We start from the raw sequence: 17,006 nt of genomic DNA, 5'->3' as shown, positions 1-17,006 counted from the left end.
CTTTGCCCGATTTTACGAACAGCTGGCTGCATGAGATTACTAATTATCCAAATGAAGCAAATATGCTGGTTGCTCTTTATTTTTTTTGAGAATGTCACACGAGAGAGGGGAACATTGCCTACCCTACAGATTAATTAACGTGTTCGGGGCGCTGATTGTAACAGAAAAAACACAAAACGCCAAAATCGAAAGTTGATATTTCAACATTAAATTGTGTCAAGGGGTTTGCAATGGCGCTTTCTTGCAGTGAGCCAGTTGCCCTATTTTTTTTTTCATGTGTTTACGTGTGTCGTCGTTGGGTGGAGGCCAAGAGGTGCAGTTCTAGAATCCACCTCTTCAAAATAAAATGAAGGTAACGACAGGGAGAAACCTGCTGAGTGTTCGGCTTTACTATGACGCCTGGGCAGCAGAGTGTGAGATTGAGACCGTTATCTGTGTCCGTGAACCCCCGACACACACTTGCACATAAGCACATAAGTAAACGTTAACACACACACACACACACACACACACACACACACACACACACACACACACACACACACACACACACACACACACACACACACACACACACACACACACACACACACACACACACACACACACACACACACACACACACACACACACACACACACACTGTTGCTCCACCTTTCTCCCCCCCCCCCTGGCATTTCCCAGTCCATTCAACCATTCATTCATGACCGTTTACTCGGTCCTGGAGAGAGAAATCAGATTATTCCAAGGCTCTGTAAACAAGGTGCGGCTAATTGGAAATATTCATGCAGGACAGTATATACAGACCTTGTTTGCTTTAGATCTCCTATAGACGTCACCCCTCACTTCATTATAGAAAGATCAGAGGAGTTTGTACAACACTTTGTAAATAACCTGGTGCATAATTCATGTGTCATTTCCCATATATATTTTAATCACACCGCGTTTAGTTTACCCCACCATCGGGTAGATGTATACCTCTTCCGAGACACCGGCGACAGATTTTCATATTTCAGACGTTGTTTATCGTCGTGTGTGTTTTTTGACAGTTTGATTTAAGGGCACAGCGTAGCCCCGGTATAAGCCTCGAGGCAGTCGAGATGAGTATGAATGGGTAATGTTTTATTTATTCACCCACAATCATTATTCGTCATTCCGCCACGCCAACTGATTACGGGGGTCGGAGCGTTCGGCAGCCTGTGACGCGGGAGGCTGGCTGTGCTTCCTCCCTGCGTAATCAACATGCCGAGCAGAGAGAGGGGACCGACACGATGCAGGTGGATGCCACCACACCACAGTGTGGCGTGTGCACGCTTCAGTCGGCGTGCTGAAAAGCAGCCCGGCAGCTTGTAACGATTTCGTCCCGTTCCCCGCCTAATACATGCGGTTCCCCCCCCCCCCAGACGTTGGTATAATAATGCGATTTCTAAATTTTTGCATCTGTCAATCCTCATGAGTGTTCAGTGGGGAATGTGTGGCGTTTCATCCGGAGCCCTTTCAGCGTTTTCATTGTGCTCTGCACACACCTTGCTCAAGACAAATCCCGGCTTAGAGGAGAGTCGCTTTTACTTGGGGGGGATTGTGGCTGTTCAAATGAAACGCAAACAGGGGATCAATGCTAAATCTGTGAGAGGTTTGATCTGCTCTGACTGTGAGGAGTATAATTAAATGAATTATTCTTCGATGCAATTATTCGTCTGCAGGTCTTACAATTGCATATTTTGTGTCTTTGATTTCATCCAATTTGAGTGTATAGCGTAATGATACACCCAGTATTTTTTGTAAAGTGGAAAGAAATGGAAACCATAAAAAAAAAAAAAAATAACAATATATGAAGCGAATCAATAAGAAAAAAGCATTTGTTGGTGACGGGTTGTTTCAACATGACAGATACGCTGGAGAGGCTCACTAAACTCTCCTGCAAAGCACTCGGATGCGGGCCGGTCCAACTGGTAATAGGCTTTCACAGATGATGGGGAATCTTCTACGACGGGCTGGGCTAAACCTGAGATCACATTTTTAGTTTATTTTCCAATATCTTTTTTTTTTTTTTTTTTCTTCTCTCCCCACTATCTCTGTCTTGTCCCTTCCCCTCTCTCCCCCTCTCCCTCCCTCCTCTCCCCTCAACCCCTCCCAGTTCTATTTGGCCAGTTTGTGGTGTTCCAGACCCTGGCCAGTGATGTGGTGGAGATATACGACGGGCCCTCCGTCGACTCCCCCCTGCTCTCCTCCATCCACGGCTCTCACTCAGGTAGGACACACCTCATGAAACCTCTCACCCCCATATCCCCTCTCCTTCCCTTTTTTCCCCTCCCACTTTGAGGTCTGCAATGTGGCCACTTTCGGGGATGATAGCCTGCCCAGAAAGGCGGCCGTTTCTCTCCCAATTTTGCGGGCGCAGGCTTATCTCTGACATCACTTATCGGTTTAAATCACAAGCTAACTTTCTTTCGAAGGGAAAGCTGAAAAAGTGGCGTTAATGGACAACGGTTTTTCGGTTGGGAAAAGTCGAAGCATTTGTTATGTTTTTCACTGCCTCTTCTTTGACTTTAAAACAATTCAAATGATAATTGTAACAGACCTCATTCATTCATTGTTTTTTATCATTGGCGATGTCCTCTATATGTGAATTTTATTACTCAAGTTTATGTCAGTTATACTGGTCTTAGACTGAGATTGTCTAATTGCGAGAATTCAAACACAGTGTAGGCAATTATAAACGGTTACATAACACATTGCTCCGCCGTAATGAAATCAATCCCATCTCATAATGCTCGCTCCGTAACCAGAAACTCATTCTGCAGTTAATGAAATGAGCAGCATCGCACCGAATCCATCATCTCAAAGCAATTAAAGTCAATCCCTGAGATCTGTTAATGTCAGGCTCGCCGTCACACAAGTCGTCTGTGTTTTGTTTCTCCCCCCATCCCAGGAGAGACGCTCCCGCTGAGCTCAGGGAACAAGATCACCCTCAAGTTCACCACCACGGGGGACGAGACGGCTAAAGGATTTCATTTTGTTTATCAAGGTACGGGCCCTTTTACCGTTTTATCGCGTTTTTTAAATGTTTTTAACCTTTTACCACCGCGGCCGGCTATAACAAGCAAAACGCCATTACTGGCAGCGAGTGCATCGCCCGGGCCCTCTTCCTGTTCTATATAAATGTTGTCTGCCTGGGGTTTATCACTCCCTACATAAAGGGCCCGTTCAGCTGTGTGCCGCCGTCCTCTGCTGCCCAGCGATAGATCAGCATGGAGGGAACCTATCCCGCCACAGCTGACTGGACTGACTGATGGTGTGAGGGGGAGATTCAGAGTGGATAAACCATCCCTCTCTGCCTTCTTGGTCCGGGGCTCTCCTCTCGGGCTCTGAATGAATTTTCTCTGTCCAACCCCCTTCTCCTTACTCATTCTGTGCTCGCTCTCTTATCTCTCTGTCTGTTTCTGTCTGTCTCTGAATCTCTGTCTCTCTCATTCTCTCTCTCGCTCTCGCTCTCTGTCTCTCGCTCTCGCTCTCTCTCTCACTCTCTCTCTCTCTCTCTCTCTCTCTCTCTCTCTCTCTCTCTCGATCTCTCTCTCTCTCTCTTCTCCCTCGCTCCCTCCCCCTCTCTCATACTATCCCTCTCTCCTCCCCCCTCTCTCTCTCTCCTCTTGCTCACTCTCTCTCCCCCACTCTCCCCTCTCAATCACTCCCTCCCTCTCTCTCTCTGTCCCTCTCTCTCTCTCTCTCTCTCTCTCTCTCCCCGTCTCTCTCCCCCTCCCCTGCTGTCTCTGTCTCTCTCCCCAGCCGTCCCCAGGACCAGCGCCTCCCAGTGCAGCTCGGTCCCCGAGCCTCGCTTCGGGAAGCGGATCGGGAACGACTTTGGCGTCGGCACGGCGGTGGCGTTCGAGTGCAGCCCGGGCTACGCGCTGCTCGGCTCCAGTGCCATCAGGTGCGAGGCCGTGCCCAACACCCTGGCCCAGTGGAACGGCACCGTGCCCACCTGCATTGGTGAGCCGCCCGCCCCGCCCAGCACAGACAGACAAGCTTGATGCACAACTCCTCAGTCCCTCGCCCACTGCTTCTCTGAGACTCTCTCTCGCTCTGTCTCTGTCTCTCTCCCTCTTTCTCTCTTTCTCACACTCGCTCTTTTCTCCCTCGCTCTCTCACTGCGTCTCTGAGAGTCTCTCTCTCTGTCTCCATCTCTATCTCTGTCTCTTTCTCTCTCTCTCTCCCTTTCTCTGCCTCTCTCTCTTTCTTTTGCTTGCTCTCTCTCTCTCTCTCTCTCTCTCTCTCTCTCTCTCTCTCTCTCTCTCTCTCTCTCTCTCTCTCTTTTGCTCTCTCGGTCTCTCTCTCTCTCACACTCACACTCACACACACACAGTGTCTCACTCTCTCACACACACCTACGCATAGTCTCTCTCACGCACGCACATACGCTCCCACCACCCACCAACGGGCAGTGCAGAAGAGCCCGGCGCAGTGCATGAGTATCAGTATCAGTGCTTTGTGTTAACTCTCCTCTGCCATTCATCAAAGGCAAGGCATCAGAGCGGCTCGGAGCCCAGACCGCTAGTTAAGATGTGCATGGACGTGGCTGGCGATGGGGCCGGCTAATTAATGCACCCAGCCATTTGGCAGGATCAATGAACACACCGCTTGACACTCACATGTAAAACAAACAGGGTTTACACACCGACGTGCCCACGCATACTTTAGCACGTCCAAAATCTTGGACGTGCGTTACAGCGTTACACACTCACACATGTGCGCGCACACATGCACGCACAAACAAGACACACACACGACACACTTACGAAGACACACACACACACACACACACGCACACACACACAGACACATATGCACGCACCCACACATAGATACACCCTCATACACACACACACACACACACACACACACACACACACACACACACACACACACACACACACACACACACACACACACACACACACACACACACACACACACACACACACACACACACACACACACACCATACACTCGCAGTCATGCAGCACCTGGGGCGAAAAGATTGCGGTGCTGGATTTAGATGAAGCAGGACGGGGTGGGTGGGGGTCCATCGAGTTGCGGCCGAGTGCCAGCGTGGCCGACGGTCCAGCTGGCGGAGGCGTCCCCCCCGTCCCCCCCAGTCCACTGCCAACGGACGGGCAGGGCCCCTGGAGAAACGGCGGGGGTTATGCACGCACATCCAATTTCAGCACAGGCCTCTTTTTTTTAGCATCAGATTGGATCTGGCTGAGGCGTCTTACCCCCCCCCCCCCCCCCCCTCCAGGCAGTGTACTCGTCCGGAATAACAGAGACCGTTTCATGGCATCCTTAACAAAAAACACACAACAACATGCCCGCTTCATCAGGGTCCACTGGGTACAAGTGCAACAGGAGCCCCCCCCCCCCCCCCCCCCCCACCCCCCTACTCAGCCCAGTGGTAGCTGGGACCGCCCCCTCCCCCCCCCCCCCCGCATCCCCATGGCCTCTCGTTCTCCGCTGAGCGGCTTGGTCGACCCGGTCAAGGCTTGTTTTTGCTCTGGATGCGTAAACAGGAAGCAGGTGGAGCACACGGGGGTGTTGTGGTCACTGTGTGTTGAACCGGCACTTCGGTAAATCGGGATTCGATTTAGCTGGCCCCGGACGGATGCATCATGGGAAGACGCTTCGCCCAGGGGGCCTGGAGGGGGTGTCCGACGGCGGGCTCTAAGGGCCGAAGGGGGGGTTTGTCTGGGCACATTGGTGTGGTGCGGAAACGCAGGCGACAACCATGGCGACAACATTTTGGGTGGTCTTTTTTTTATTTTATTTTATATATAAACCATTTTCAGAGTAGGAAAAACACACGATTATGGATTTGATTTAGTATAGACCCAACTAGTCAAGTAAGTATACATACCGTGCCGGTGCTGCTACAGACATCGATAAAACCGACCGAATGTTTCACTTGCAGGAACAGGCCACAGGAAGTGGGTTTACCCTGCTATAGACGATCTGTAAAAGGGGTCCAGTGTTTCCACACAGGTCCTTCTTCATGATGCGAGGAGACGTTTTTGCTTTTCGTGCACTTTCTTTGCCTGTACCTGACCCAAAGTGTTTGGGTAACAGTTGGAAAGGTATTGTTTTAACGTCAAGAGTGTGCTGTGGAGCATGCTGTCGTCTGGGGATCAGTGGATCAGAGCAACTTCATGTCGCTGGGATATTTTCATTTACATCTCAAGCGCTGAGACTTATTCTACCATGACGATGGTATTCAAAAAGCCTTACTCTTCATGTCTGCTGGTGTATCCTTTTCCATTTATATTAATATGCATATGCATATATACATTATTGATATGATCAAGGCAGACAGAAAGGCGAAGAGAGGAGAGACGGGGTGTCATCTAGATATTTAATGCTCAGTTCTTGTCCTTTTCCCTTTCTCCGTGGAAGCCACGAGTAGCGCATTTCCCCGTCGGCGTATGGTTCATGATAACTGTCAGGATCCATACAGGCTCCCTTGTTCTCCTGACTTATTTACACCGAGTCTCTGAGACGGTGGTTACTGCAGGCTGGGATGCCTCCTCTGTGGCGGCCAAATAGCCAGATTTTATTCTTTCTTTCTAAGAAGCATCCACAAACCGCGGGTCTCAGAAGCCCAATTACAGCGCCTCAGACCGGAGGTTTGGAAAGGCCTGGCCGAAGCCCATCTCTGCGGTGAGATAAGGCCTTTATTTAGGACACTTAGGAAACACGTGGAGGCCAAGCTCATTGCCGTGCTGTTGGTGGTACTCTGAGCCACAAGCACAGAGGCTTCACCCGTTGCCCAAAGGCACTAAGCCGCTGGTGAGTGCAAAGTGGGTGACGGCACATTTGAAATTATCATACGTTGTATCTAGACTATATCAATGCAACTCCCCTACGAAATGGTCACCATAAAGACTTACATTTTTTTTGGTTTGCTTAACTCAATTTCTTCTTGGAACGGGGGTTATTTGCGGCTAGTAAATATGTTGCATTAAATATCTCCTAGTCCAATATTGCCAGCGGAGTAGAGTTAGCAGAGAACATAAGGACCCTATAAAAAACCCAAACAGCGGATTTAAACTGCAATAACTGTTTAATGACTAAATCCATGTGTTTTGTGAGCGAACGAGGAAACACAATAACATTGGAACATTTCTGATTAAGTCATTAAAGTAATTGCTCTTTGGAATTCACCTGCCTGTCGTTTTTAGACAGTTCCTTAATTAAGAGCAAATAGGTTAGAGTTAGGGTTCAAATGTCACTACAATTGTTTGTTGCATTCATCAAACTAAGACTCAGTGTACCATCTTTAGTATGCCAAACGTGAAATAAACATGCTCTTTATCTGTTTCATTCGTTGATCTTTGGAAGCAAAAATAATTAAATATGTAAACATATTGGACTTTCTATCGCTCACTTATCAGATAGTTTCTTTGAGATGGCTTTGATGTTGCTGCAAAATGATGGGATTTTAATATCATTCTTATTTTGGGTGATTTCTCAGTGCTCAAAATAAGCCTTTTATAGTCTAAATAACGTGGTCAGAGGTTTTGGTTATTTTAATATAACTTGATTGACAGCATGTTAAATTTCCTGTTATTCCTTCCTGAACAATCTTAAAGGACCAAGGTTCAAACCTTTTACTTGGTTATTCGTGGTTCCCATCAAAATAAGCTTTATTTCGATAGAAACTCAAAAGAAGGTCAGCCCCATTAAGGCAAGCCGTGGGCTTTGATTCATTTAATTATGTGAAGAACAGGGAAACAAGATTAGGTGAATCTCAGTAAAAAAAAAAAAACCTGATCCTTTCATACAAACGCACTTAAAATCTCGCCGAGGACTCTCATAAACACATTCAATTGTTAACCTCTCAAAGCACTGAAAAGATTGTTTATTCCTCCTACATGCCTGCCACTTTCCCTGCATATCGTCGGTGCCCGCCCATGCCCTCAGAATCCAAAGGGGCGGGTCGTCCCGGCGCACGCGTCCTCCCCACCTGCCGGCGGCGTGCGCAGTAAATAAGACGTACAGGCCCTTCAGCCACGGGGATAGGTGGGAAGCGTTCGTCCTTTTACGAGTGTCTCCGGTCTCTAATCATGCCCGGCCAATTACATTAACTTTTAGCTCATGAGACCCGAAGGAGCTGTTAAGATAGCGAAGCAATTTCCCAAGGAATGCTTTTCGATTGCCGGCGGTAAAGTCTGTCTCATGGCCGCCACAGGAGGCCGGCTCCATTCCCTCTCCCTCGCCGCGTGAGGGAGACCAATCAGTGCAGCCGATGGATATTGCCCCATTATTTTATTTTTACAATGCTGATATCGGCTCTATATAGCATTATTGTTTGTCGTTCTTATTTGCTATTCTACTGTTCTCCCGGTGAATTGGTTAAGAGGCAAATTTCCACTGCGGGTGTTATGTTTGTGTTTTACATGTTATTAGACTTTCACATAACAATAGTCTTTTGGGATTGTTTTATTATATGCGTTACATTCTTTAACATTGTTATTATTGCTAGTACTAATAGTAGTGTTTGTGTTTTTAAAAGACAACCGATCATTTTTCTCCATATTTATCTCAGTTTATCCCTGTATTCTCTAATCCCCATGACGATTAAGCAAAGGTTTTCAAGAGGCTTTTCATGTCACGCAAGATTGTTCTGAATTATCAACGCTAATATAATAGTGCATTTTATAGGCCGGTGTTTAGTGGAGCAATTTATCGTCCAATCATTAAACAAGGACAACTACTTCTGAAAGGCCAGTAAACAGAACATTTAACCTTGACTGCCACAGTGGCCATCTGCACGACTCTCCAGAAATGAGTGTTTATGCTTCTTAATTTCTCACTCAAGTACCCCCTCTGAAGGACACTGCAGTCACCAGGGATTCTCTGTATGTTAATCTTTCCATCATGACAATGTTTGTATACATCGCATCAATCAGTTGTCAGCCTAAATATATAAAGGACAGAACCAGCCTGTAAATGTCTCGGTTTGACTTTTGGAGAAACGGTCAATCTCCGTTTAACGCAGAGCTCTCGCCGATAACTTTGAGGAAACCCTAGTTGTGTGGTAACACAACATAGTTTGCTAACAAGGCTCACCTGATCACTGAACACGATTTGGACAACCCAAGTCCTGTTCCAGTCAATGTTATAAATCGAAATATTTCTAAGTAGCCAATCCATATCAATCCGTTACCGAAAAAGCAAGTCTTTGCTGCCATCCACCCACTCGAAGCGCTGCTCCCCAGAACGGAATACGCTGTTGTAATGGAAGCTGTTTCCCTTTGATTAGGATACGGTCAAGCTAATCGATCTCAATATCGAACCGTCCGTAAACCAAATTAGTTCCCCACCGAAGGCTGCGGCGTGACAGTGATTATGTGAATGTTGTGTGATTGCTCCGTATTGTTACACAGAGCTCATTTCTCTGAGGGCTTCCCTGGGAACTGGCGGAACGAACTAGTCGCTTTAGCATCACTTTCAGGGCGTCGTGAGTCGCTTGGTGGATTTCACCTGTCAAATATTGATGAGTTTAAAATTGCTGTGACGTGAATAATAACACCTATATCGAATCACCTCTGCCTTTTTTATTTATATGAATGATCTCTGTTTTGTTATATCTTTCACTTTGAATTCCTTGAGGTGTTGGATGGATTCGTTTGTGAAGTCTCAACGTATTCAGATGACGCATATCGAAGACCATCGATTGTGTTTTTCTTTCAAACCGACGAAAAACACCATTTCATCCGACGTCGGGGAGATGAAACGGTGTGCGTTTCCTTGTCCCGGGCTGCCTTGTCATCCTTCACTCAGACTTTTAATATTTTTGCTCCAATGGTGAAACAGTGGATAATATCATGGTCATTGTTTCTCTGACTGCCGGTCCTATTCCCTTCAGAACTAGGTACAGACATTTTTCTTGTCATGCACGAAATGCCTCACATCATTTAGCTCTGAATTTAAATGACTTTTTTCTTTCCATTCCTTTTTTTCCAAATGCTTTCGCTTTCCATTTTTATTGACACGTGGTTAAAATGCATAGGGAAATGAGCTGGGTGTCCAGACCAGATGCCCAGTGAAAAGCCACCATCTGGCGGGTGGGGTGGGGGGGTGTTGCAGCCTGGAACCCAACAAAAGCGGAGTGACCGCGTCCAGGGAGACAATCACTGTAGCCATGCACTCCTTTGCACTTGCTCGTTCCAATATTGAGAAAACACAGGCCCACGTTTCAGCAGGAGGAGAGTGTGTTTTGTCCAGTGCTTTGTCACATTCAACACCTCTAATGCGCTGTCCTCGACCACGGGGCGCTCACCGAGACTGTAATGGATGAACCAGGTGCACCTGCTGCCTGTTCGTTGACAAATCTTTTGATCTGGTTTATTATTTTAGACATTACTGATGTGATAATAAGTTATTCAGTAGATAGAAAGTCTTTATGTGCCATTCATAACAAGGGCAAGGACGAGTACAGGTTAATTGGACTTCTTGGTCTTCTTTACCTCCGTGACTTCATTACTTGGGGAACTTGCAATAACTTATTTTTTTCTTATTCTTCTCAATCCCATTTTCACAAGGTCTGATTCAGTGGTACACTAGCAGAAGGGGTGGTGACACACTTATTAAACCAACACGCGTAAAACCAGCATGGGATTAGTTCTATATGCCTCTTATTTCTGCCGCAGAGGAGAGCAGCCTCCTATGTAACCACCAGTGCCTTGGGGAACTATAGGCCACCTCTGTGTTTCTCTCTCTCTCTCTCTCTCTCTCTCTCTCTCTCTCTCTCTCTCTCTCTCTCTCTCTCTCTCTCTCTCTCTCTCTCTCTCTCTCTCTCTCTCTCTCCAAACATGAGTTTTAACGTGGAGGAGGGAGTGTACAAACCTTAAACACCTCCCGTGGAAGAAATGCTTCCCAATACCATTGAGGCTTTCGTCTCCCAAATATCCCCACACGCAAATCAAGTCAATTAAAATCCCCAAAATGTAGGCTCTCCGCCGAGAGCTGCCCTAAGTCGGTGCTATTTTCATTCTGCGGCTGTCTGGGAAAAGCCATCGTCGTAACTTCAAAAGCCCACTGGTGAAGTTTGATGTTGGTATTCACATGTGCAACGAGGCGTCAACATGATAGAACTGTGCCACATTACTTAACTGCCTCAGACAGCCATGGATGATTTATGATTCTATCCGTGTCATTTACAATGCAGCCATACCCCCACCATCACTAAACACAAACGCATGCATAAACACGCACGCACGCACGCACGCACGGGGCAGGCATTCAGTACATACGCATTCTATGACGCCGAAAAAATCCCTGGATTTGCTTCGGTAAATGACTTATGTTGTCCCTGTGTGGAAGAACTCTGTCGCTCCGTTTATTCATTTTGGATGAAAGGTAGACAGGTGACCCGTCCAACCAATTCATTATGACTGAATGGAATTATTGCACTGCTTATTACAGGTCTGCGGCAGCCGGAGGGCACATTTTTTCTTTTTTGATTTATCGACTGCTGTCGCAGAGAGAATTTCTGAAAAATATGCCAGAAAATGCTTTTCAAATAAATGGCCTACCCTGCTTTTAACATCTCTCGGTGTTTACTTGTTTATGTAACAACTTTCTCTCTCTGTTCATCTCTCTCTCTCTCTCTCTCTCTCTCTCTCTCTCTCTCTCTCTCTCTCTCTCTCTCTCTCTCTCTCTCTCTCTCTCTCTCTCTCTCTCTCTCTCTCTCTCTCTCTCTCTCTCTCTCTCTCTCTCTCTCTCTGTTCATCTCTCTCTCTCTCTCTCTCTCTCTCTCTCTCTCTGTTCATCTCTCTCTCTCTCTCTCTCTCTGTTCATCTCTCTCTCTCTCTCTCTCTCTCTCTCTCTCTCTCTCTCTCTCTCTCTCTCTTGCTGCCTCTCTCTCTTGCTGCCTCTCCCTCTCAACCTCCCTCTCCCTTTTCCTCCCCCTCCCTCACTCTCTCTCCCCTCCTCCCCTCTCCCTCTCCCCCTCTCACTCCCTCTCCCTCCCTCCAGTTCCCTGCGGTGGGGTACTAACTGAGCGGAAGGGGACCATCCTCTCCCCGGGATACCCAGAAACATATGCCAACTATCTGAACTGCGCCTGGAAGATCTCTGTTCCGGAGGGGGCTGGCATCCAAGTGAGCAGGGACAGCCCAGTCTGGAGATTAAGGGAGATGATGGGGAGCTAAAAGTTTAGCCTCCACGGTCTTGCGCAATTATTCATGAGCTCGTCTCTTGATTTTGTTTCATGCAAAGTGGATGTACGTTTCTTTAATGGAGCGTGTACGTTTGTTTTTGTTTGTTTTGGTTACGTGATAACTTATGATGGTTTATTTTTGTGTTTTTCACGCTTTTTCCCGTTTCTTTTTTCGAAGATTCAAGTCGTAACGTTTGCCACGGAGCACAACTGGGATTCGCTGGACTTTTTCGACGGCGTCGACGGCAACGCTCCGAGACTCGGCAGCTACTCCGGTAAAAAAATACACAAAACAGGACATGAGATCTGGGACTCTTTGTAAACCAGTGTCTCACCGGAATCAGAGCGAAATGCGAAACTTGTGAAATTTCCGGATCGCCTCAAACTTTCTTTTTTAACACGTACCCAGTCCGAGGGAAGGGAATACAAATAAAATATGTGTTTAGCACATGGTGATGTATGCATTAAGTTCCCGTTGATTGCGTCGGAAGTCCTTCTGGGTTGAGCTACCTTTGGGCCCAGTATAATCAAAACAGTATTTACCACCTGGTCCTCCTCTAAAGAAGAAGAAAACCGGGGACACAGTGTTAATTTGCGATTCGTACCTGAGGTTGGAGAATCCAGGGACCGAGTGTAATGACTCTTGCTTTGAATGCGTGACCACGCTGTGTGAATGAGTGTGTCATAATTCTCAAAAGGTTGCAAATCTCATTTAGGAATGGAGCCCTTTTCGCACGCTTTTAATACAGACTATTTTGTACGGCTGCCGGCCGGAAACGGGCTGTGAAACTTCTTGAGTGAAACTATCAAGCTATCAACTCTGTCCTGGGGGAGCCCTTTGATTATATGTAACGGTCTCCATGGAAATTGCTCAAGGCATGGGGCCTGAATGCAAAACATTATCTCGACTTCAGTGGGACCAGACACTGAATATTCAGCAGGCGCGAGCGCCCCATCAGAAAGGCTGTTCTTCCACCTCTGCGTCATTCGTTCGCAGCTTGAGACTTTTCCAGCATGACCCGGCGTTTTCCATCACAGATAGTCGAACGATAATCATTGTCAGCACCGTCGAGTGTGTTGTTAGATTCGGTTGTCAAGAAAAATCTAATACCAATTTTTTTAATTGTCCATTTCTCAGCAATCAGAAGTCGGTTGCAGTGGTTGTTGAAATAACATATTTGTTAACATCGGCCTAGCGTAATGTGTTTTGTGTGCTATTAAGGATTACCGAGCGAAAGCAGCTGTCTCTTCGTTAGCACACAACTGAGACGAGTGCTGTTCACTCGTAAAACAACATAGTGCTCACTGCGAATGTTAAAAAATAACCGCGCGATAGCACGCCGTCTTTAAACACGACTGTGCGGTTACAGGTACCACCATCCCACAGCTGCTCAACAGCACCTCCAACAACTTGTTCCTGACCTTCCAGTCCGACATCAGCGTCTCCGCGGCGGGCTTCCACCTCGAGTACACAGGTATGAGGAGGTGTGTGTGTGTCTGTGTGTGTGTGTGTGTGTGTGTGGGGGTCTATAGCGACCCCTGTGGAAGCGAATGTGAGCTGTACCTTCATGCTATCACAGCGCTTACATCGGCTCATAAGGGGCCTGACACGAGAACGAAAAGGCAGTCGAGGCACTATGCAGTACTTTATGCGGTATTTTTCTTTGCAAATTGTAGTGCGTGTGTTGTGTAAGCAAACATCAAGAGAGTTGAGGGCGGCATTGTGCCTTCAACATGACGTATAGAAAAACAGAGTGGATTTTTTTCTTTGCTTTGTATTTCAGCCTAATTTGCAAGTTAATTGCAAAAATACTATATTTGTATAATTAATCTTCACGACAGTTATTCTCTGTGTGCCTGTGTGTGTCTGTGTGTGTGCTTGACTATGCATGAGTGTGCACTTGTGTGGGAGGTGTGTGTGTGTGTGTGTGTGTGTGTGTGTGTGTGTGTGTGTGTGTGTGCGTGTGCATATGCATGGGGATGTTTGTATATGCTTGTGGGAGTGAGAGACACACGGGCGCGTGTGTATCAGCGCATGTGTGTGTGTCAGAGCCGTGTGTGTGTGTGTGTGTGTGTGTGTGTGTGTGTGTGTGTGTGTGTGTGTGTGTGTGTGTGTGTGTGTGTGTGTGTGTGTGTGTGTGTGTGTGTGTGTGTGTGTGTGTGTGTGTGTCTGTTAGCTTGTGAAGCTGCGAGCGCTAACCCTGCTGCTGAGAACAGTACTGCTGTCGTGTCTCTCAGTGGGCTCCTTACCCCCCCCCCACCCCCCCTCCCCGGGCCTGGAACTGCTTCAGAGTCTCGTCTCTCAGTGGGATACACCGCTTTCCAAGTCCTCCTCTCCCCCACACACACACACGCCCACACACACACACACAGACACACACACACAGACACACACACGCACGCCCGCACGCACACACAAACATAACACACACTCATAACAAACACGCAGACGCACGCACGCACGCACACAGACGCACGCACGCACGCACGCACGCACACAGACAAACAGGCACACACACACACACACACACACACACACACACACACACACACACACACACACACACACACACACACACACACACACACACACACACACACACACACACACACACACACTGCCCCCTAGACCATGAGCCACCTCCAACCAACCCCCCCCTCCCCAACTCCCCGCCCAACACAGAAATGCCTGTGAAGCCAGCTTCTGGCGGAAGGGCGGGGAAGGGACTACCATGGGGGTAGGTCTCCTGGTTCTCCGTTGCTCACGCTGTGGTATGACCAACGAGCGGGCGTGCTCTACCAGTGGCTCCCCTGTGCTTCTGGCGTTTTATTGGCCGACGCGGAGCCATTGTGTCCGTCCTATTTATTAAGTTTGCTTTGTGTACCCGCTGGGCCGTGTCTTAGTCAGCACTTTTCTTATCCTTTCGCAGAGTCATTGATTGGATGCCTGGGATGAGAAATTGCGGATAAATCTTCCTGGATTATTTATCTCGTTTGAGCATTCCCCGCACCTCCTCCGAGACACCGGCATACACACACTCACGCACACACACTTGCACAAATTCGCACACACACACACCTCTTGTCTCCACTTCCTGGTCTTCTGGAAGAGGTTTTGTGGCGTGTGTGTGTATGTGTGTTTGGTATTGTGTGTGTGTGTGTGGGGTATTGTGTGTGTGTCTGTGTGCCCATGTGCGTGTGTGCGCGCATATGCGTGCATATGTGTATGTTTGTATTGGTATTGTGTGTATTGGTATTGTGTGTGTGTGTGTGTGTGTGTGTGTGTGTGTGTGTGTGTGTGTGTGTGTGTGTGTGTGTGTGTGTGTGTGTGTGTGTGTGTGTGTGTGTGTGTGTGTGTGTGTGTGTGTGTGCACCTGCCCCCCATAATGTCAGAATAAACCTCCCGGGGCATTGATTGAGGAAGGGCTGCGAACCATCGGCCACATAACACGTCCCCTCACCCAGGCGCCCCTAAACCATGTCAGAGAACCCAGTGGGCCCTGCACCGATGGATCTCTCAAACCCCCCCCCCCCCCCTCACTGCCACTGCCGTCGCCACGGTAACATATATAACCTTTCCCTACCGCCACATCCCCCGGCTGCTGACTCCAGAGGGGGCAGCCGAGGACGTTTTTATCACGATGCTCGGACGCACAAACACGCACGCACACAAACATACACATTCACACACATGTACGTGCGCGTGCACACACACGCACACACACGCACACACACACACACACACACACACACACACACACACACACACACACACACACACACACACACACACACACACACACACACACACACACACACACACACACACACACACACAATGCTTTCCTTACCGCCGCTGCATAGCCCGGCTGCTAACCTCAGAGAGGGCATCCGAGGAAGTTTATGACACGCATGACGTTCTCAGACACACACACACACGCGCACACACACACACACACACACACACACACACACACACACACACACACACACACGTGCAGCGGCTGATGAGGGATGATGGGGGTCAGGTCGGGGGGACCGGGCGTGGGAGCGATGACGGCCGGCGCTCGTAAACACTGGCGACAGCGGAGGTTGTAATGAGATGGATGTGATGGGGGAGACGGGGGTGGCTCCGGAGTGATGGAGGTTGGAGTTAGGAAATGTAAAAATGACAGACCGGGTGCCAGCTGTTGTGAGTGCAGAGCCAAAAGGGTGAGGGGAAGAGGTCAAATTCAGGATGGGATGGTTGTAGTGTAATACTAGGAGATATCGCTCTTGGAAAAACAGTCGTAGAGGCTGGGCTAGACACTAGAGGCCCGGTTAAAGTGTTGTACAATACTCTTCGTTAAGGGTTTGATCAGAATGATCTGCTAAAAGAAACACGGTGCTGTTAAACTCCAAAAGGTTATTTAGTGGTTTATAGGTGCACTGCTTGCAGTGATTTGAAATGTGTGAGTGAGTGAGTCTGTTCATACTTAATTGTCCTTGATTTGGTCGTTGATTCAAATGAACATCCAAATTAGCTCAAATTTAATTGTAAGAGAGAAAATATCTCTATTGCCCTTGAAAAAAAAGTACTTGCCATTGCTTAGCATCTTATCCTCTTAGCTTTGTTGTGTACAGGAAATAGGTCAAGGTAGTGATTGATAGTGGCTGCACAAGTAGCTTTGGAATAAAGCGTCTGCTAAATGCCCTAAATGTTAATGTATATTTAGTAATTATTTGCGTTGAGAATGGTTGCGTTGAATAAGAAAGAGGTATTTATCTCTACATAGAGACTGGGACCTCTTCC

General features: G+C 47.8%; 1 protein-coding gene across 1 annotated transcript in view; it reads left to right on the top strand.

The window, feature by feature from the left end:
• Window positions 1-17,006, top strand: part of LOC130392233 (CUB and sushi domain-containing protein 3-like) — a 232,674-nt gene that overhangs the window by 113,704 nt on the left and 101,964 nt on the right. Inside the window, 6 exon segments of the mRNA XM_056602701.1 lie at window positions 2,138-2,251; window positions 2,933-3,028; window positions 3,787-3,990; window positions 12,031-12,155; window positions 12,393-12,489; window positions 13,585-13,689. Of these exon segments, the coding sequence (XP_056458676.1) occupies window positions 2,138-2,251; window positions 2,933-3,028; window positions 3,787-3,990; window positions 12,031-12,155; window positions 12,393-12,489; window positions 13,585-13,689 (741 nt within the window).

Source organism: Gadus chalcogrammus, chromosome 11 (assembly GCF_026213295.1).
Source record: "Gadus chalcogrammus isolate NIFS_2021 chromosome 11, NIFS_Gcha_1.0, whole genome shotgun sequence".
Taxonomy (NCBI): Eukaryota; Metazoa; Chordata; class Actinopteri; order Gadiformes; family Gadidae; genus Gadus; species Gadus chalcogrammus.
Note: the sequence above shows the minus strand (reverse complement) of the source record. Positions and strands in the feature narration are given on the sequence as shown.